Source organism: Cyrtonyx montezumae, unplaced genomic scaffold, assembly GCF_038088225.1.
Source record: "Cyrtonyx montezumae isolate F1298 unplaced genomic scaffold, pur_monq_1.0 scaffold_0, whole genome shotgun sequence".
Classification (NCBI taxonomy): domain Eukaryota; kingdom Metazoa; phylum Chordata; class Aves; order Galliformes; family Odontophoridae; genus Cyrtonyx; species Cyrtonyx montezumae.
Window position 1 is genome coordinate 39,318,101 of NW_027071824.1, and position 20,772 is coordinate 39,338,872.

The 20,772-nt window shown below is 42.2% G+C and overlaps 2 protein-coding genes across 2 annotated transcripts in view; both read left to right on the top strand.

The window, feature by feature from the left end:
- Window positions 1–17,629: 17,629 nt before the first annotated feature.
- Window positions 17,630–19,968, top strand: CITED2 (Cbp/p300 interacting transactivator with Glu/Asp rich carboxy-terminal domain 2). Its single transcript, XM_065733035.1, has 2 exons — window positions 17,630–17,716; window positions 18,272–19,968. Exon 2 carries the CDS (start codon window positions 18,279–18,281, stop codon window positions 18,993–18,995), a length of 717 nt encoding a protein of 238 aa, XP_065589107.1. The 5' UTR covers window positions 17,630–17,716; window positions 18,272–18,278; the 3' UTR covers window positions 18,996–19,968.
- TXLNB (taxilin beta) overlaps window positions 17,676–20,772 on the top strand; it is a 55,035-nt gene continuing 51,938 nt past the window's right edge. The window contains exon 1 of the mRNA XM_065733025.1: window positions 17,676–17,716. The gene's annotated coding sequence lies outside the window, so the exon portion shown is untranslated. The remainder of the gene's footprint in view (window positions 17,717–20,772) is intronic.

Genomic DNA, 20,772 nt, shown 5'->3' on the forward strand with positions numbered 1-20,772 from the left:
TCAGCCTTTTGGACATCTAGAACCAGCTAAAGTAAGGATCTGTAATAAAATCTGCACACTCCCTCAATTGACTATAATTTTAAATGGATCAGTAAAATGTAACATGAAAAAAAAAAAAAAAAACTCTTCATATCAAAAATGCTATTCCTAGAATTGCATTGGAGTGTCATGACATTACAATATAAATTATATCCTCACGGGAGTATTAGAAAAAATGGGTGATTAAAAATGCCAATTTATATATACATGAAATATTTTTATTGCTAAAATGAAGTGCTTATCGTAGAAACCAATTATTTAGCCATATCACAGTTTAGATTTTATGAACTAGATCTACAAGTGATTTGGGTGCCTAACTCCACCTTTAGGTACCCCAGGTTAATATTTCAGCATTATTTCAACCCATGAATCCCTTTCAATTGTTGCTGATATTTGAGGGGAGAGTAGGAGATAAACAGCTATCCACGAGCCAGAATATGAAGCTGTTCACAGCCCTGCCCTCATGCACAATCTGTACTGGAAATCTCACTTCTGAAATTTTTGGAAAAGATAAGAGGGAGCATCAAGGTCAGGGCATGTGGGAAATACATTCTGAAGTCTCTCTGCCCAGTTCATTGAATGAACTTGAACCCGTTCTCCTGCTTTTCTGGGAAGTGGCCAAATGTCAGAGCTATTCAGTATTTAAAATATATATATATATATATATCTCATGATGTTCTGCTATAGCTGCTCCACTTTGTATAAATATTTGTACAGTTATTGGAACATGTGTGAAACACTGTCTCCCAAATGACCACTTTAAGCAGTAGGTTACTCTAACTGGTCTCTTTCCCAATGGAATGGAACAGTCTTCAGCAGGAGATGATTGCCCAAACATATTGGAAACATGTATTCATATGTTCATCCAAATCAAACCAAATACAAATCTGAATATTGGCCTACTATTTTGTATCCTTCTCCACAATACAATAAAAAAACCCTGTGATACACTACCCATCAAGAGACTTCATGCTGCTTCGTAAGAAATTATATACTGGAATGAGATCTACTCAAAATTCTGAGTAGAAAAAGCAAATCATTCCAGCAGAGTGCACCCAATGCTCTATGATCCCAAACAGGTGCAGAGCCAAAGCAGTGGTTTCTTGGTCTAAGCAGCAAAAGGCAGGGAAAAGAAATGGACAAATATATTGGTCACAGCCACAGTGAGCTAAGTATGGGTTATCAGCTTCTTACAAAATGGTACAGAGAAGACCTTGCATAAAAACAGTGTGACAGATAATTTGGAAGCCAGATCTATTACTGGAAAATTCCCTGAGCACATCAAACAATCTCCAGAATATTCTTGTTTCCTGTCAGCCCCAACTCAAGAGGCTCTCACAATTGTAACAGGAAGAGGTTATTCTGTGGTGCATTGAACCATTCCAGACTTTAAAAGCTGCCCAGATAAGCATTCGTCAACAGCCTTAAACTAACAGTATTTTGCTTTTAATGAAGAAAATGTAACTCAAATTTATCCTAAACAAATAAAACCATTTAGTGACAAGTTGTTAGTTTCTGTGAGATTACTCTTTCGTAGGATGGAGTAAATGTACTTCCTTACACCTTTGGCCAATAAAACCATTATCCAGAAACATATACAAAGCCTAATGTCAAACATTCCAGTCAGCAAGAGATGCCCATTTTAGTGATCCACTCTTATGTTCACGGGACTGCATATTGTTGATGATGGAAGATAGGAGGGGGTGTTATACGTAGCAATGAAAAATTAATTCTCAAACATCTATTTGTTCCCTGCTATGAGGGTATTATTATCCACATGGAAATGGCAAAGCAATTACTCATCTGCTCTGAGATCTCTCTTCTATAGAGCACCATCCTGTGACCACCCTCACATTAAATTTGGGCTTGTCTACACATGGAGTTGTTCCTGATTAATTGTTCTTGATTAATGTCATGTGTGGCCAGAACATTCACATGTGGCATTAATCAGAAATAGCTTTATGTGTAGACAAGCCCTTATACACACAAGTAGCCCTAACAAGATCAGGAGGGTTGGCTCATGCTCAGCACCTCTTGGGGCCAATAGTTCTTATGTAACACAACATAACAACATGTAACATGCTTCCCTCACTCAGTCTGTGGCTCCAGCTATAAAAGACATCCTCAGACTACCCACCTAATGCCTTGTGAAGAGCAATCCCAGCTGCTTTTCTTTGAAGACAATAGTACTTGCCTTTAACGTAGTACTGTGTGCAGCTGTTCCCAATTTGGAGACAAATGTGCAGAAGTTCTTTAATTGCTCTCTCTTCTGATGTACATCCTTGCCCTCATGAAATTAGAGGACTGAATCAGTCCTAAACCTGTTTAAGCTTGGATGATTTTTACTTAGACAGCAAAGAAAGGGGAATTGAGTTTGCTTAGCTGACTCCACATAAAGTAGACTAAGGAAGCACTTTTCCCACCATCAACCTATAAACTCTTTTCTTCCGAGGTAACCACTGAATCTTGCATACTCTTTCCTTCTTTGCTCTGGTGTTAAGTTCTCACTCTCTTGAGTTCTTTTTACCTGCGTATTTCTGATGTATGGAGACGTCCTTTTTCAGCAGGAATTTTTTCTTTCCTTTTTTTTTCCTCCAAGCTGGTTCAATTCTGTATTGTATTATAGTGAGCCAAGCTGTTATTACTCCAAGTGCCACAATTCAAAACTACTTTCTTGGACAATTATTTACTGTTTTGTTTTTGGTTTTGGTCTGCTGAGCACCTACACTCCGTTCTGGCAGCAAACAGAATTTAAAGAATAATTCTTAGCAGAAGTTATTAAACCAATGTCACCTGAGTATTCCAGTTTTCTTATTTATATACACAAAACTAAAGCAGTACTTAAATTTACTGGCCACGATAAAACACACTCATTTTGATGGAGACTATCTCGTTAATGTTTATTTTTCTGGTTTCATGCTAAGATGTTTCCAGTTTTATGATGATTCAGAAACTGAAAATTGATTTATACAAACATTAATTTAAAAAAAGAACAGTTCCGTAAACATATACTGTTCTGCTCTTACCTCCATTTTCTTTGTTTTTTTTTTTTTTAATCTTATTTGTAAAGTTTTGAGGACTGAGGAGGGTTCTGGAGGGTTGGGGGGCAGATGGCTATTTAACTGCCTGTTTATTTCATACTGTAAATGATATGTCTGTGTGTTAGATGTGGTTTTGGAATTCTTTTTTAACAGTATATCACTTGTTTTAGACCAGGTGTCGACTGGTCAAATTACAGGAACATGAAGTATAATTTGTACTTGTCAGGCAGGCAGCTGTTTCTTAAAGGTATTAAGTACTATCTTTTTCACCTGATTCTGTGAAAAGAGATCTAAACGTGTGGTGGGCAGTTACATCCTCCCAATGTGTCTCCACCTGCATTGCCCTGTGGATGGTGCTTTGTTATCTGAGCACTGGAATCGTGATGGAAAAGAAGAAAGCAGTGTGGGAGGAGCAGAGCCCCTAGAAACTGTTTCTAGTTTTGTAAATAGGAAAAAACAATTTTAATTTGAGGTGATGTAGTTTCCAAGTGATTAAGCCAGAGAGAAATATTGACTTATTCTTCCACTGAATTGGAAGAGGCATGCAGAAAGTCCCTAATGCACGCAAGAGGCCAAACTGCCAGTTAGGGGAGCCAGAATTATATTTCAAAAATCTCTTGCTATGTTTATAATTAGCTAGTAAGTTGGTAATTTGGTAGATGTGGGTAAATCAGTCAAAGTTGTTGGTACTTTTGTCCCCTATATCTGTAATTCAAGCAGCCAGGGAGATTTCTGATTAGGTTTAGTCCCATCCCCTGAGCTGAGTCACACAAAGGACCACTTACAAACTTGGGCTGTCACTGGCAGTCAAAGTGTTGTTAATGTACAAGCAGAGTGAAGCTTCTGGTTTAGTTTCTCTGAAAGGAAAAAATTTAGTTAACGCATATCAAAACCACTTTGCTAACTAAAACAGAGCATGGTGAACAGAGGCAACAAGGGAATTAACTTCAAAACTGCATTGCTTCTCCAGTCTGGAACACTACACACAGCTTCAGGCACCTAAAAAAAACCCCTCTTGATTTCCAAAGCAGACAAGTACCGAAAGTACCGATAGGCCATTTATTTTCAGAAACAAAGCTATGTTAAAATGACTGATTAATTAAAGAAAAAGAGAAAAAAAGCAGCAGCTTCATCCATTCTTTCTATGACTCATATGATAAATCACTGAATTTGAAAGTTCCTAAGCAGTTTTTAGAGCAGATGACAGGAGGCCAAATATTCAGACCAAAAGCTAAAGATGTAAAGGTGTAAAGACGTAAGGATCCCAGCATCTGTGTAGATGGTCAGTGCACAGTGAAATTACTTGATCTCAATGAGGTGCCCAAGTAACTTTGTGCATCCTGTTTTCTTTTCCACCAAACTAGGACAAATAATTTTATAATCTCTGGGGTTAGATTAATAGGTCTCTACTTACATTGCCGTATAATAATTTTGTACTTCATTTCAAATGCTAAAACAACTGAGAGACATTGAGAATGTAGATAAACCAGTACTACACACACTTTTTTTTTTATTCAATGGGTGCTGCGTAAACTGGGATTGATTTTGCAGATATTGCATTTGTACAGCCCTTAACTGGGGCAATGAGTGCTTGTATGGGAAGAACTACTGTACAAGTAGTCCTTATAAAGTGCTTATTGACAAGATTAAGCCTCAGTTTTCCTTCAAAGCTCTTACAAGCTGCATCACGATTTCATTGTTCTTGAAAGGCTTCTGTACATTTCCCAACATGGTGCTAACAAGAAGTTTTAGAAACATATATAACAAAAGTTTAATTTTAATAAAAATAAATAATTAAATCCCATCAACTGTTCCATATGTAGGATGTTTCTCTTGGTGATTTCTCCTGCATTATACAACAGCCTCCAAATTTATATCAAAGTTAACACAATTTTAAAAATTGTTTTGGTCAAAACACTTAAGAATTCATTACAATGAAGGGAATCATCAGTCATAAGCAGTGCAGATGCCTCTTCTGAATGACATAACTTGTTTGCATTTTGAATCTCTTTGATATAAACTCCACTTTGCAATTATTAGAGAAATAAACCAATTTCTTGGTTTTCAGGAAGTTGTGAGAGGAATAGAGGAGTGAAAAGAGTGAAACAAATTTTGTAAAACCACAGTCCCAAAAATAATTAAAAAACGTATGTGGAAGAAAGGGGTAAAGAGCTATGGAAAACAAATTAAGTACAGCATTCAGTTAAAGAAAAAAGATTGCACTGCTAGAAACATGGCAACAAATTCCATTCTAACTTGCTTGTTCTGTTTCACTATTTTTTGCCTTTAAAACAATGTATATTTACTGTTCCATGAACCAATTATGAATTCTTAGCAGGCCTTCCAAGGAGTAGAAATTTAAATTAGATTACAAAAATAACCTCAAAAGCAGAGAAAGATTCTAAATAGATCATCAAAACTAACTGCAAAATTCTTTTATAGAAAGGGGGGAAGGGTAATGCTTTTTAAGAGTGCCTTAAAATTAACCTGAGAACCATTTACTTTTAGCATGTCGGATTTGGCAGCTCTAGGATGAGGTTAATGTGGAAGTGAATGTAAAAAGTTTTAAGGCTTTTTATTTGCCAAACTGGAATCCCATGAACTAAATGTTTTTGGAAACAGTCATGATATCAAGTACCAGCAACAGATTATGATTAATGCTCCAAGATACATGCTATTGAGGGAATAGAATTAGGACAGGATTTACTGCATCTCTTCTTTCTGCAACCTGTAATAATGAAGAAGTTATCAGAATATGTGTTACTTGGGAGGATCAGCAATTCTACCATACAGCTGCTCCATTTGGTTTGAGTCAGCAAAATAAGTGATCCAACCTTGCCCCAAACAAGACTTCCATCTCCCTCCTGCCTTTTCTGGCACATCTTGACCAGATTCACAGCTGGTCTTGTTCATTTAAACCCCTTATCTTTTGCTAGCAAAAGCCAACAAGTAGTAAACAAAACAACCTTCAAAACTGCAACATCTGCCAGTTGAGGCAGAGTGGCCTTGTCTATATAAGTGTATATTCTGGCATCTCACAGGACTGACAAGGACAGTCTAACTCCATCTGAATCAACAGCGAGTGGACTACAGCGTTGGATGAAGCTCTCTGGCTGCACATATTTTAAACCTTGCCACTGAGTCTTTGCAGCCTGACACTGCGGTGCTAAATTTTCTAGCGACTGCTTTATCTCCGCTAGCACTCTCAAAGCTTCTGCTGTGAGCTGAGCCCCCACCCATTTCCAGCACTTAAAAACAGAAGAAAAAAAACAAAACACCACCACTCGAAACAAAACAAAACAAAACAAAACAAAAAAACCCTCTAAATCTCATTAGGGAAGGAAGATGCAAATAAAATAATCATACAATCATAGAATGGTTTGGGTTGGACAGGACATTTAAGATTGCCTTGTTCCAACCCTCCTGCTATAGGCAGAGACACGTCTACCTACACCAGGTTGCTCAAAGCCCCATCCAGCCTGGCCTTGAATGTCTACAGGGAGGGTGCATTCACAGTCTCTCTGGGCAACCTGTTTCAGTGTCTCCCTGCCCTCACAGTAAATGTTAAATAATACTGACTAGTACTGACAAGCACCTAGCATGAAGAGGGAGTTCAAAAATCCATGGGCTGCCAGTCCAGCCTGGCCAGGCCTGGGGTCAGCCCAGCCTTTCTTCTGCTTCCCACAGGATATCTGCTGGCCCCAGATGTACCCCCTCTGCTCTCTGGGCCACAGCAATCCAGCGAGGGGAGAAGGAGGCTGCAAGTGGCCAGTCTGCTGCTGAGAAGCATGGGGTCAGGAAGCAGCACACCTCACCTGCCCACACAGAGCAGCAGCTGCTAGTGATAGATGCTGAGAGGCCTGTGTCAAAATTAGTCATACAAGCGTGGGATCCTTGAGTTAAAAGTGAGCCCTCAGCCAGCCCTGGGATGTGAGTACTTGGATGCACCCTAGTTTGTGTGGTTTCCCCATTTTATTTCTGATGCTCTCAAGTGAATGAGAGAATTGCTTCTGAAGAGAGTGCTGTTTGCACAGAAACTATCAGCCTTTTGGGTGAATTTGGTTTATAAAGTAGGTCCCCTTCATCGCTGCAGTAAAATGTGCCTGGAGCTCACTTGCCTTGGTGGGACATAGAAATAAAAGCATCCTTTAGCAGTGAGAACCTCTGAGTCAACAAATGCTTTGTAAAAACAAAGAAGGTTTAGAGTCTGAGCAATTTTGTGAAGTGATAGCAAAATGCAAGATAATGGGTAACCAAAGGAACCTACTTAAGCAGTTGAAAAGGCTTTGAATAAGACCTTTCACGGAGGGCTAACAAGCAAAGCCATTTCCCAGGAGTAGAGGCAACATCTTGCCCGTGGTGGATGAAAATCTAGCACGAAAGGCTGGAATAGGAATAATACTCAGTTCTCCTCGATAACTTCAGTCTCCTGGATCAATACATACAGCAATGTTTTTCAGTAAACTTCCTGAGGACATACCATAAAGGATGGCTACGCAGGAGTAGCAGTCGAGACGAGGCTGGTGGGTGAGGGGACACCTAAGCCTTGACAAAAACAAGTAATTGAGGAATGCCGTGGCAGATGGGATGCAGAGCACGTAAGTACAGAATTGTGTGTCTTGGAAGACATGATTTAACTACTTGTATACAAAGATGGGTCCTGAATTAATTGTAACCCTTCAATAAAAAGATCGAGGCATCAGTGTGGACAGCTTAATGAAGACATCTGCTCAGTGTGCTTCAGTGGTCAAACCCAGAAAATAAGCTGAAATAAAAAAAAAAATGGAAGACAGAAAATACTGCGATGGGATTATGTGAAGTATTGATAAAAAGTTTATTTTAAGCACCCTTAATGGGGTGTGGAAGAGAAATATGCCTACATAGTAAATCACATGACCTTGTAGAGGGCAGCCCTGCCACATCCTGCGCTATTTCCCTTGTCTGACTTCAGGGCATCTTAGGCTCTCAGCATCTTTACACAGCAAAATGAACATTTTTGAAGAAAGAATACAAGCATATACGTTGAGATGAAACAGATAGCATGCTTGTGTATGTTGTTAAATTAAAAAAAAAATACCCGCAAATGGACATAGCTTATCAATCTGTGGAAAACTAGTCATAAACTTGTAACATAGCGAAGAGCTTAGTTTACCACCAGAACAGAGTAGACAGACATACAGAAAATAAATGCAGGAAACAGTCTTCTAGCTGATGTAAATTGAGTTAGCCTATTAACTGCTGTAATCAGCAAAAATGATGATATGAGCCAGGGAGGTACCACATTGTCTGTTTTACAGAAAATAACAAGTCTTCAGCTTACAATATTCAAGACTCAGCTGTGTTAAAACAGAAATCCTTCAGTTTTACATCTCCATCAGTGATTATATGACTGCCTAGGTACACTGCGTTAAAGTCTCCTCAGTTGTATGACCGCAAGGGAATCCTTCTCAAAGTATGGTATTGTTCAGTGCCAGATGCATTATGAGTTCTCTAGAAGATATTATTGTTGGCATCGCTAGTAGGCAAATACTGAACGTACTGTACCAGCAGCTTTTTTCTGTGCTCTAAGTACCTATATTCAAGCATAATATGTGTGACTGAATTTCAGATATCCTTTCAGCTATTTGTTCTCTCTCAAATCAAGTTCCCTTGTGCTGTGCTAACAAAAATTGAGCCAGGGATAGCTAGCCATAGTACATGAGCAGCAATGAACCAAACATTATAGTTAAAAATAGCATTAATCAGAGCTATACAATCAATATAAGCCAGTATTAGTCACTGAGCTGTTTGTTTTATTCTGCAAGCTACATAAATATTCCCAAGCAATCAACTAGCCTTGAGAATTTATACACTGAAGACAATGAATGAAATGTTCATAAAACATTGTAAACAGGCAGGAGTTTTATCCTCAAATATGATGACTTTTAGAAAATCTCTGAATTAAAATGCAGAGTAGGAAATATTTCTCATACTCCTAGAGGAATGTAAGCTACATGTATATGGTTAGTAGTCTTCCTGACGTGACACTGGAATGGCAAGGAGAAATATGAAGAGCAGGCAATTGCAAGAGGTAGAAGAATAGGCCAACTACTTTGAGGAAATATTTCACAAAAGATGTTGAAGACAATTTCAGACAAATGTAACAGCCTTAATAAATACTCATTTTACTACTACACAGCTTCCATACCAGAGAAGACTGTAGGATATTTGTTTTATTGTATGTGGATTTATAACCAGGGAAATTGTTGGATTTAACACTTTCTGTATGAATGGAAATTGGTTATTGGGATGTCAGCATCTGGAGGAAAGAATGAGGTTATGCAAAGAAGTTATCAAAGGATATAACTTCCCTACAATGGGTCATCTGCTGTTAGACTGCTGCAACTTTTTTTTTTCTTTTTTTTTTTTTCAAGTGAGGGATGTTGCACATAGCTTTAGGAAATGGGCTATTTGGAAGGAAAATTGCAGTGATCTTCATGGGCAGGAGCTATGAGGATTGAAAGTTCAATTCATCACGAATAATTCATCCTGGAGCAGAAAGGAAGCAAGTGCCTTGTGGGGTAATTGGTAAGAGGCACTGGGAGAGGAGTATTTAGGACACAGAGAAGGCATAGAAGAGCGAGGAGAGTTTTGCTTGGGCAGGAATGAGGGCTTAAGGAACTGTTGATGGGAGGTTGTTGGAAAGGAACTTTATTTACTGTGACACTGAACGTTCCTGGAACTTGCCTCTGTTGAAGCTGATGGTGATAACGATTTTCTAAGAGAAATCAAGATAGTCAGGAACTCACAAACTGAAAATAAAGCAGAAACCTAGAATAGTTTTAAAATATTTTTACATAAATTATCTAAGGCCACAGTAATAATACTCATATATTCACACCAAAAAAGGTCGCTGCAAGGCACTTTTTAGGAGGGGGGGCACTACTTTTCCCATTTTAAAGAAAGACAAACTAGCTCTGTTTGAGACATTCACAATGAAAAAGGAATTTGGGTGCTTAAGACAGAATTTCATTACACTGCTAGAACTGGGAAGGTGGGGGAGAGGAGGGAGAATAAATACTCTGGCTCCTGATCTGTTGATGAAACCACTAACTAGGCTGTTAAAGGTCTTGTTTTCTTTTCTGATTACATATCACCATTTGAATCCATCAGCTTCTCATTTAAAAGGAAAAGAGTGCAAGCTCAATTCTAGAGTAATTAGGTAGTGCTGGTGTTATGCACCGAAGCTGTAAAGTGCTAATTTATGTAGTAGTATTATTAGTGCTTGAGTGTGATATCATCAGGCTGACGCACAAGAACAGCAATGTGTGAAAAATCACCTACATCTTCTGTGCCGTCCTAAAAACAACTTCAAGCAAAATTAATCATTGAAAAAAAATCACAATATCATAATTTTGCAGAATTCAGGTAGGTATGCTTGATCAGAAAACAGCCTTTATCTTTGTGATTCCAAATAAGAGGCCACAAAACTTGAGATTTAACTAACTTAAGGAAATCTGAACTATTTTGAATTGTTTATATTCGTATCTTGGTTTTTCATTGTTTTTTAGGCATCCAGATGTACAAGTTTCAGAGCAAAACTTGAAACATGCTGAAATTTAGTCTGTCACCTGAGGATCCCACAGCCCAAAAAACAGCTACTTACACAAGTGGAAACAGCATTGCCTGGTGCCAGACAAAATGAAAGGCTGAAGGAAAACAAGAAGTAATCCGCATAGAAAGTGTGTAACTAATCTCGAGAGGAATAACAGCAAGCCTTGTCTGCAGCTAGCACTCAGGAAGGGAGAAGCCTAGATAGGTATCTTACACACCAAGAATGGCCTGTCTGTGTGAGATTAACCCTTGCCACAAATAAATGAGATAAAATACTGCTGTTCCAGAGACAGCTGATGTGAAGTACTGGATTGAGATGAGACCCAACTTGAAACATAGAGTCTCAAAATAGAGGTTTGGATTACAGGCTCTGTAAAGCCTGTAACTAAAGAAATGCAGTGAAAATCCGCTGAAGAGATGGGCAATAGTGGAATGATTCGTGTATCCTTCATTCTCCAAAATGGAGAAGGCGTATGCAAAAGAAGTTAACTAAAATGGTGAATGCACTGGAAGGCTCAACTTCTTATAAGATCCTCAAGTACCACAGCATATTCTTAAAAAGCCTGGAATGAGTGCTGCTGCCATCACCACACAGTACACACATTGCAATTATTTAATTTAGGAGAAAAACATAATCAAATCAAAGAAGAAAGTGTAACTGAAACTGCAACTGTCTGCTGACTATGTGTGGCACATGACCAACACCACAGCTGCCTGTAACCCTTTATCATCATCAAGAGGATTAAACTACTTCCCCATTTATTTAAGTAAAATTAAAAGTGCCAAGGATGCCGGAGAAGCCTTAGCAACTGTCATGATTATATTATAGAACTGGTTTGCAACATAATACAACACTGTTTCAGTGCATGCTTGTTTGCTGTTCACTGAACCCTTGAAGAGCCCCATGGGAGTCAGTATTTCTCCTGTGATTTAGGAAGATTCTGCTGCATGAGGTCCAATGAGCATGCCTAAAGTATTTGCTTACCCAAAACGAAATTGTTGCTCAGTGCAGTAACAGAATATTTCCATTATAACATTATGTTAATTTCACTAACATTTTACTCGTATCATAAATATTGGAACCGTAAAGGTAAAACATGGACTTAATCAGTGGAATAATACAATCAGATTTCAGATTGGTTACTATTAAATTCCAAGCTAGATGCTCACACAGCTCAGTGTCTCAAGTGGACTGTCATGCTGTAAAGATGCAACCACCTGGAAACCCGGCCCCATCGTTGTGTTTAAGTTGAATCAATTTGCTCAGTTGGTGGTCTGAGAAGTTAGATTCTGTCACCCTTACTCATACTGAGAAGTATTTTACTTCCTGCTTAGACTCATTGATTTGAAATAAAACATTTGTACACAGATGAAAGAAAATAGGGTAACTGTGTGAAATGATCTGCCTAAAAAATGTGACTGTTAATCATTTCTATAAATGCATTCTGAACTGGGATTTTTATTTGTAATCATAAATCTTCCTTTTTGATAGAACTCCTAATCATTCTAATAACAAACTTCAATTATTCTGTGGACTTTAAATAAATTACTTGTTAACTACCAGTTCAATTAATTATAGAATATATGCAATGAACACTTGGGGTGTAATCATCCAAGTCTAATATACATACTTAGAAGTATGTACTTTACTTTCTAACAGTTTTTAATTAAATACAACATTTCATTCTACTTGAACATTTTTAAGAAGCCTTTGTTGACCTAAAACAATATTATTATTACTTGTCTCAGTGGCCAAACGGAACAAAATTGTTTTCATACAGCCTAGCTGGTGACTGCTCTTAATCTCTGTGCTAAATTTGAACCTGGTGTCATTTGGCTTACTGCAGAAGCTACTACCTACCACTTTCTTGAAGTGACATGAATGTTTTCCTTTTTTTATATCTTTTTCCCACTGATGCCTAAAAGTAAAGAGGTTCACAAAAGGTCCATGTTGGGATTCTGTGTGATAGAATACAATGGGATGATGCTTGATTGGTGATTTGTGTATTTATGAGTTTATTTTTGTATCCTCCTGAACCTGTTCACAAAGTAGCATTCTTAGTAAGAGTTCCTATCTTTTACAAAACTTTATTTTCAAATAAAATAATTTGTAATAAAATTGTATTTAGGGATGAACTTTGTCATTGATTACATAGTCTTGAAGTGATGAGAGCACATGACAGCAAAAAGATGGAACTTGTCTCCCATCCCAAGACTTTCTCACACATATAAGACAATATAGATGAAGGGTGCAAAACCACATTCATTATCACCACTGCAAAACACATCAGCATCTTGCGCCATCTAAACAAACAGGAAAAGGTGGGGAGAGAGAGAGCAACACAATTTGCATAGCCCATGTTTCTTGATTTAGAAGACCATTTTGACTCCTACATCTTCTGTTCCTGGCACACAAAGATGGGATGTAAGACAATGAAACCCTCTAACTCATGTCAAAATGGCATTCCTTGCCATGGGTAGTTCTTTGTTTTTCATAAAGATTTGTTACTAACAAATAGGCAGCTAAACACTATTCTCAGCAGAATAACCACTACTAGTAAGCAGTAGTAAGCACTAGTAAACAACTACCAGTAAGCACAACAACCTTATCACTTCACCAGGCTGCAGCATTCCCAAGGAGAAAGGATTGTTGAAACAAAAGGGCTTATGCTGAGCGCTGTGGAACACCTGGTTGGTGTTGAACCAGATGAGAAGAGCTGTGATGTTTTTTGGATGCTTGTATTGAATGAATTGAACCAAGTTAATTTTATGTATTCTACCATGGCCTTGGTGCTAGTCAAACAGCAGAGCTTGCTAAGGTCATCCCTTCCCGCTTGGATACTTGGAGGATCTCATACCCAGGCCCATAGATAACCTTGTGTCCAACCCAAATTGTTTTAAGAATAATAGGTCTCTCAATAAATACATCAGAAAAAGAAACACCTCCTCTAGCCAAAAAACTTGTGTTTTATCCCACGGGCAGTATACCCACTGATCTGAAAAAGGGAACACGGGGAAAGGCATGCTGAGAAACCAAAAGTACTTCTGTGATTACCAGGAACCTATATGGTGCAAATTTGCCAAGCTCATTGTTTTTCCTAGGGATGGGCAGTAAAAGAGGCAGCAGCCGTGCTGCTGGTGGAGCCAAGAGCTGGATCCATCCTGCACCACAGTTGTCCTTTCCAAGTGCCAAGTGCTCAGGGAAGGGTGGGATTGAAGGAAGCTGTGACGAAGACAGAAGTGAGAGCAGCCAGAAAATAATGGCTTGTCTTCCAATACAATAGCTTAATCATTTCTACAGAAAGGGCATTTCTTCCAGGATATCATTCTAATATAAAATTTCCTATCAGATAACCCTAGTAGATGTCCTGAACTGGGTTTTCCTGACTGCTTTGTGTCAGTGTGGGAGGGAACACATAGAAACTCACCTTCAGGGGTGATGTGGGAGAAGCAAGTCACACAGAGTTACAGATTATATTTGGAATTGTAAAAAAAAATATAAATAAATAAAAATAAAAAAAAATTTAAAAATGGATTTTGAGATACATATTTCCCAGAAACTCATTGTTCATTTGGTTCCAGAGGCAGATCCCTAGAATAATAATTATTCAGTTGACTTGAATATATCCAACAAATATCTGGAAAGACACCATCTGGGATTACCCTGTATAATTTTCCTCTCTGTTACAGCAGTGTTCCAGCCTGGAAGGAGTGAGCAGGGCTGCAGCCGGAAACTGGATTCTATTCCCCTGTGACTTTCTCATATAAAATATTAACACCCAAGTGAGGACCATTTTTCCTCACTTTTCCATTGTCATGTTTAATTGTTCTCAGTGGCTCTTCCTGAATAGGCTGAGCGATCACTTTCTGATATCTGCTTCACTCGAGGTCCTCACTGAGGAGAATATCTGTAAGCTCTGCTGCTCCATCCTCACCCTACCCTCCTCCTGCATTCTCCAGCTATGCACTGCCTGCTTTCTTGTTTGTCTGAGGAACCAACTCAGGTATGCAGATGCCTTTGTAAACCATGGGTGACAGGATAGCTTTAAATACACTTGGCTCAAACTGGGAGTGGCATGCATGAGATCCAGCTTGCTACCAGCTCCATGACGATGGTCTCATGCTTTGTCCTGCATTCCCTTAGCTGCCTGTCACCAAGTCTTCCAGCCATTTCCTGGAAAGAAACCAATTGATTGTGTTCCTATTGTGCTGCAGCCACAAACCATGTAACAACGAAAATATGTCTTATATCACTCTGCTGAGCTTTATCTAGGCAACACCGCAGCCCCTGATGAAGAAAGTTCCATCATGCCTGCATCATTGCATGTGGGCTGTAAATACCTGATGTGTTTTATATGAGTGAGGTGTCACAGAGGCTGTGACATGCCTTCTATTGCTTCTGGCAGTTTCTTGACAATTCTCCATAACTCACTTTGGCATATGATACCAGATTCCAACATCTGAAAGCCGAAAATAGGAAAGGGCATTTGCAGGGCTGTGATATGATGTGTGCTTGGCTTTAAAAAGGATCTAAACTCAAAGCAACAGAGAGCAAAAAGGCATACCGATATCACCATGGATATGTGACATTAAACAAATCGCTTGTCATGATACACAGCTGACAACTTGCCAAATGGAACAGGATCTTCTTCTTATTCATTGTTTTGCCCTGTAAAACCTACACAACGCCAAGAAAGAAAAACCTCCAGAAAGGTAGCGTTGCTCTTCTGACCTTCCCAGGCTAGACTGGAAGTCCTGCTGAACAGTTTCTCCCAAAAGTGCACCTACTCACATGCATGAGAAAAGCAAAACACAACTTTGGGATTGGAGGATTTGAGACCAGGGCCACACAGTATCACTTTGACTAGAAGTGCCCCCCCAAACCCTGCATTACAATTACAATGGTGAGAAGAACAATTCTCCTGGTTGGACTTGCATGGAGACTTAGGTGCCTTTTTCACTCTGGTGTAATGTATCTACGATGCTTGTTCCTGTATCTTCACAGCTGTGTGCATCATCAATAGAACCTGGAATGGTTTTTCCCATTTCAGCTCCAAGGGTGAGTCTGTAAGAGATATACCTAATCACCTGGTTCTATATTATGTGTTGGCCCATTCAGGCCAAGAGCATGGGTTCCCAAAACTAGCTTCTCTATTTTTCTGAGCTGTTTTTGCAAGATTATTTCATAGGGAGCCTGATTTGCCAGGGAGGTTGGACTAGATGATCTCTAGAGGTCCCTTCCACAGCCCCTAAAATTTTGTGATTCCGTGATGGCATCCTAAGTAATCCCCACAGGAAAGAGAGCTGCAGGGTGAGGTCACTTCCTCAAGGTAATTCTGGCACTTGTGTAATTCCCTGTCCTCCCAGGACATTAATTTTATCCTTCCCATATCTCTCAACTGGGGTTTGAGTGGTGTATTCTTCTGATATCTTTTATGTGTGAAGACTGCAACAGCCACACAGGTAATTACCCTTCACAGAATCATGGAATCATAGAATTACAGAATACCCCAAGTTGGAAGGGACCCATAAGGATCAAGTCCAAATTCTTCCTTTGCCTCCATGACAGTGGAGAGTGATGGAGCTGCCCCTCCTTTTGGTTTCACCTCCTTAATTAACTGTGGCCAGGTAAGCACCTCACCCACCCAGAAGGGGTAGGAGGGCTGCCATATGGCCCGTACTTCCAAGTGACCCCTGTGGCCTTTGCCAACACCTCCCCCTCTGAAGCGCTGTGAACCTCTCGCACTGCTGTGTCCTTGCTCAGTACAGGGAGTATCAGAAGCTCCAGCTCAGCCTAAGCAATGGCTACTTTGACCTCGAAAGAGGAACGGATGATCTCTAGTGTCTGGGGAAGTGTACTCGTGTGCAGCCAAGAGGGGAAATCAGAGAGAAGAAAACCAGGCAAATGCTGAAATCAAGGCAACCTCCAGATCTCCCCTGTGGCAGGCCTCCCCCATCCCTCGGCATCTGTGTGCTCTTTCAGCACAGCTGTCCTCCAGAGCAGGGTGGATTTGGAGCAGAGGTGCCCTGTTCAGGAGTGCTGCTCTCAGGACAGTCGATGCAAACGTGTCCCACCAGCGTGGCACGGGGCAACCTATGACAGGAGAGGTAGGGGACATGCCCAGCCAGAATGATCACATTCACAAAGCATTCACCCGCATTCTCTACCTTCTGTTTTCCTTTACCATTCTAAGATCACGAATGATAATCAAGAAAATGGGCATCACCAGATGGGCACCCGCCCTGCACACCCGGGGTGGCGGCTACACCGTGGGGCAACGCGGGTACGGAGGGAGGGATGGATGCGGCACCGCGGCTATGGAAAAAGGTGGATCTCGGATCTCGCCGCTGGGAGAGGCGCCGGCTCGGGGGAGCGCCCACGCGCGTCCGTGTCCGGGGTCGAGCACCTGAACGGCGGCGGCCCGGGGGTAGACGCAGAGCGAGGCCTCTTTGAGCGCGAGTGCTGCTGCCTTAGCGCCCTGCCCCACGCGTGTCCGCGGCCGCGCGGTGCCGGTGGGCAGCGCCCTCCTCCGTGGCACTGCCAGGGCTGCGCTCCCCGCCGCGGAGCCCCGCTTTGTTCCCGGGGGAGCCCACAAACACACGTGTCGGCCGGGCAGGGGGAGTGAGGCCTTTGGATGCTGTCCAGAACCGTTCTGCGTGGCTCCGCGCGTGTTATGTGTCCCTGCGTGTGTGTGTATGTTTGCGTGCTGGGTGTTGGTTGGTTTTCGGGTTTTTTTTGTGTTTTTTTTTTTTTTTCCCTCGCTTGCTCCAGGTTTTACTTCTGGTTGCCTGTAAGGGTTTTGCTCCTCCCTTCTGAAATCCTATATTAGCTGTGGCCAAAGCTGGGTAAGAAACACAGCTCATTGTTGGCAAGTGCCGATGAGCCTCGCAGAGGAGTGAGGAGCGGCGCTGGGGCTGCGGCAGCGGCAGAGCCCCGCCGTCACGTCAGCCCGGGAGAGGAGGGCAGCGCGCTCTATGCGGGGTGACTGCTGCTGACTGATACCACCGCCACCTTTGAAGGGAAAGAAGAAAGCAGCCGGGAGGTGAGTGCGGAGGTTGGGCAGCTGCTGCGGTGCGTCCCTTTTGTGTGCGGCAGGAAAAACGCGACCGCTTAAGCACGCGAGAAAAGGTGCTCCTCAGCTGCGCGGCTGAATCTCCTTATCCGTGCCTCGCGGTATCTGAATTATTTCTTTTTAATTGGGACTTAATTCCAAAAGTTGCTGACAGCGGCGGGGTGGGACTTCCCGGTTCTTTGCTCGCTCTCCGCAAGTTGGCGGAGCTCCTTTGAACGAACGCTGCTTCTGACACACGCGGGGCTCGGGAGGTGCGGGGCCCCCGTCCGGGAGGAGGCGGCTGCGCCGGGTGCCACACTCCGCCGATGGTGCGCACAAGTTGGAGCGGGCGGGCGCACCGCGCACCGGCTCGGCGGAGCGGAGAGGGGTGTTCGCAGGGCGGGCGCAGCTCGCGTTTCTCCCTTTGTACTCCGCGGTGGAGTCGAGGTAGGAGATTCCCCCTGGAAGGAGGACGGCGAACGGCGCGGTGGCTTTCCCCGGCCCGGCGGCCGAGGGACGTTCTCTTTTAACACGCTCGCTTTCCAGGTGGGAGATGGCGGAACACATGATGGCCATGAACCACGGGCGATTCCCCGACGGCGCCGGCGGGCTCCACCACCACCCCGCGCACCGGTTGGGCTTGGGGCAGTTCGCCGCCCCCCACCACCACCAGCACCAGCAGCAGCAGCAGCAGCCGCACGCCTTCAGCGCCCTGATGGGAGACCATATACATTACGGAGCGGGCAATATGAACGCGAGCGGCGGGGTCCGGCACGCCATGGGGCCGGGCGGCGTGGGCGGGGGGCACCCGGCCGGCAGCATGCCGCCCCCCGCCCGCTTCAGCGGCTCCCAGTTCATGGCCCCTCCCGTGGGGAGCCCGGGAGGGCAGCTGAGCGCCAGCATGCAGCTGCAGAAGCTCAACAACCAGTACTTCAGCCACCACCCGTACCCGCACGGCCACTACGTGCCGGACTTGCACCCCGGCGGCCACCCGCTGAGCGGCGGCGGACAGCATTTCAGGGACTGCAACCCCAAGCACGGCGGCGGAGGCAGCGGCTTGCCGCCCGCCGTGCCCCACGTCCCCGCGGCGATGCTGCCGCCCAATGTCATAGACACTGACTTCATCGACGAGGAGGTCCTCATGTCCTTAGTCATCGAAATGGGGCTGGATCGCATCAAGGAGCTGCCCGAGCTGTGGTTGGGACAGAACGAGTTTGACTTCATGACGGACTTCGTTTGCAAACAGCAGCCCAGCAGGGTGAGCTGCTGATTCATTTCCAACAAACAAAGGACTTTCTAGCGGTGCGAGTGAAAACATTCCCCCCCGATGCGGTGTCTCACTTTTCGCTGCCCGAAAAGGTGAGAATCTGGAAAGCAGAGTAAACTATGCGCTTGCCTAAATTCTTCTTTTTTTTTTTTTTAATTGCTGCCACTTTTTATTTTTGTAGCCTCGACATTCACGTGTCCTCCTCCCCCCCCCCCTCCCAACACACACACACCCCATCCCCTCGGGGATCTTTCCCATCGAACTGTGCCTTTGGGCGCTGTTTGCCCCCTCCCCTCTCCTTATTTCCTCGCAGGAACGTGCCCATCACTCCCACCGTGCTTAACAGATAGATATTAAGCTCGGCAAACGGCTTGATCTTGGGGATTTTGGAGACGACGGTTTCCAATGACTCGAGCTGCATTCAAATTCTGAGGGAACAGGGAAAAAGGCATTCGTTGGTTGCATGAACTTTGAAGGGCAGATACTACTGCACAAATGCTGCCATCTTGCTTAATTTTTAACTATGCATCGCAGTGCAGACTAATAAATACATTATTATTATTACTATTATTTCGGATACGCTAAACTGGAAGCTTAGCAGATGTGGGCCAAACCTTTCCGGATCAGAAGAAGTAATACTGTTACTTAGAGTCTGCTGCCCATTCCCCCTCCCCCATATGTACAGACAATAATATGGTGTGGATGGAATGCTGACTAGTGGCAAAACATTTCACAGGTCTTCTTACTCTTTTTTTTTTTTTGTTATTATTTTAATTTTATTTTAGTTCTAATTATTTTCTGTCTTCGGCATTTTGACACTGTGCTAATATAGTTTATTCCGTACATGAAAAGATACTACTGTGTTGAAAGCTTTTCAGGAAATTTTGACAGTATTTTTGTACAAAACATTTTTTTGAGAAAATATTGTTAATTTATTCTATTTTAATTTGCCAATGTCAATAAAAAGTTAAGAAATACTTTAGTTTTTCTAGAAGTCATTTACCAGTATTTTTCTTCAAAACTCCCCCCTCCCGCCCCCCTTCCCTCCACTGTCCCCAGTAAGTGGAGCATCTCTCTGTAGTACCATGTCGGTGTTCAAAAAGACATTCCAAGATATAAGGTACGCTGCACCCCTATATATGTCATGGTGAATTTGGTAGGTGAGCGGGATTTAAACATACTTACAGCATACGGCCTCATACGTAGCATTGTAATATGCCTGTCAGTGTGGTTTTATGAAATACAAAGTTGCCGAGATGCGACTTTTTTGTGATTTGCCAACATACTTGCTTTAAATGTAGTTGTCCAGAGTTATGATGCATAAAGTATTTATTATATTTATCTATTAAACTTGTAATTTTATAAATCTGCTTTCATTTATATAGTAGACTTTTTTTCTTTTTGTATATTTATTATCTTATCTGAAAGAACTGCTTTTGCAGATTGACTGTTTGACAGGTAATAACTTTTTGTAGCTTGGGGAAGGAGGGTGGTGGGCTTCCCCCTCTTCCTGGAGAGGGTTAACAGAGGGGAGTGCAGCACAGATCTGCATCATATCAGTACTGACCTCATTCCATTCCTAGAGACTTAGGAAGAAGCTAGTGTATATTCCTAAAATATTCTACATGGGACATCTCTAACCCCTTTGTCCCACAGAATTGCTACCACCTAACCCCACTAAGACAAATCGGTAAATATCCTCTTTAAATATTGGGGAGAAAAAAAGCTCCCTTTTTGTAGGGCAGATGGTATCTTCTCCAGTGCCAACTGTTGCAGACTT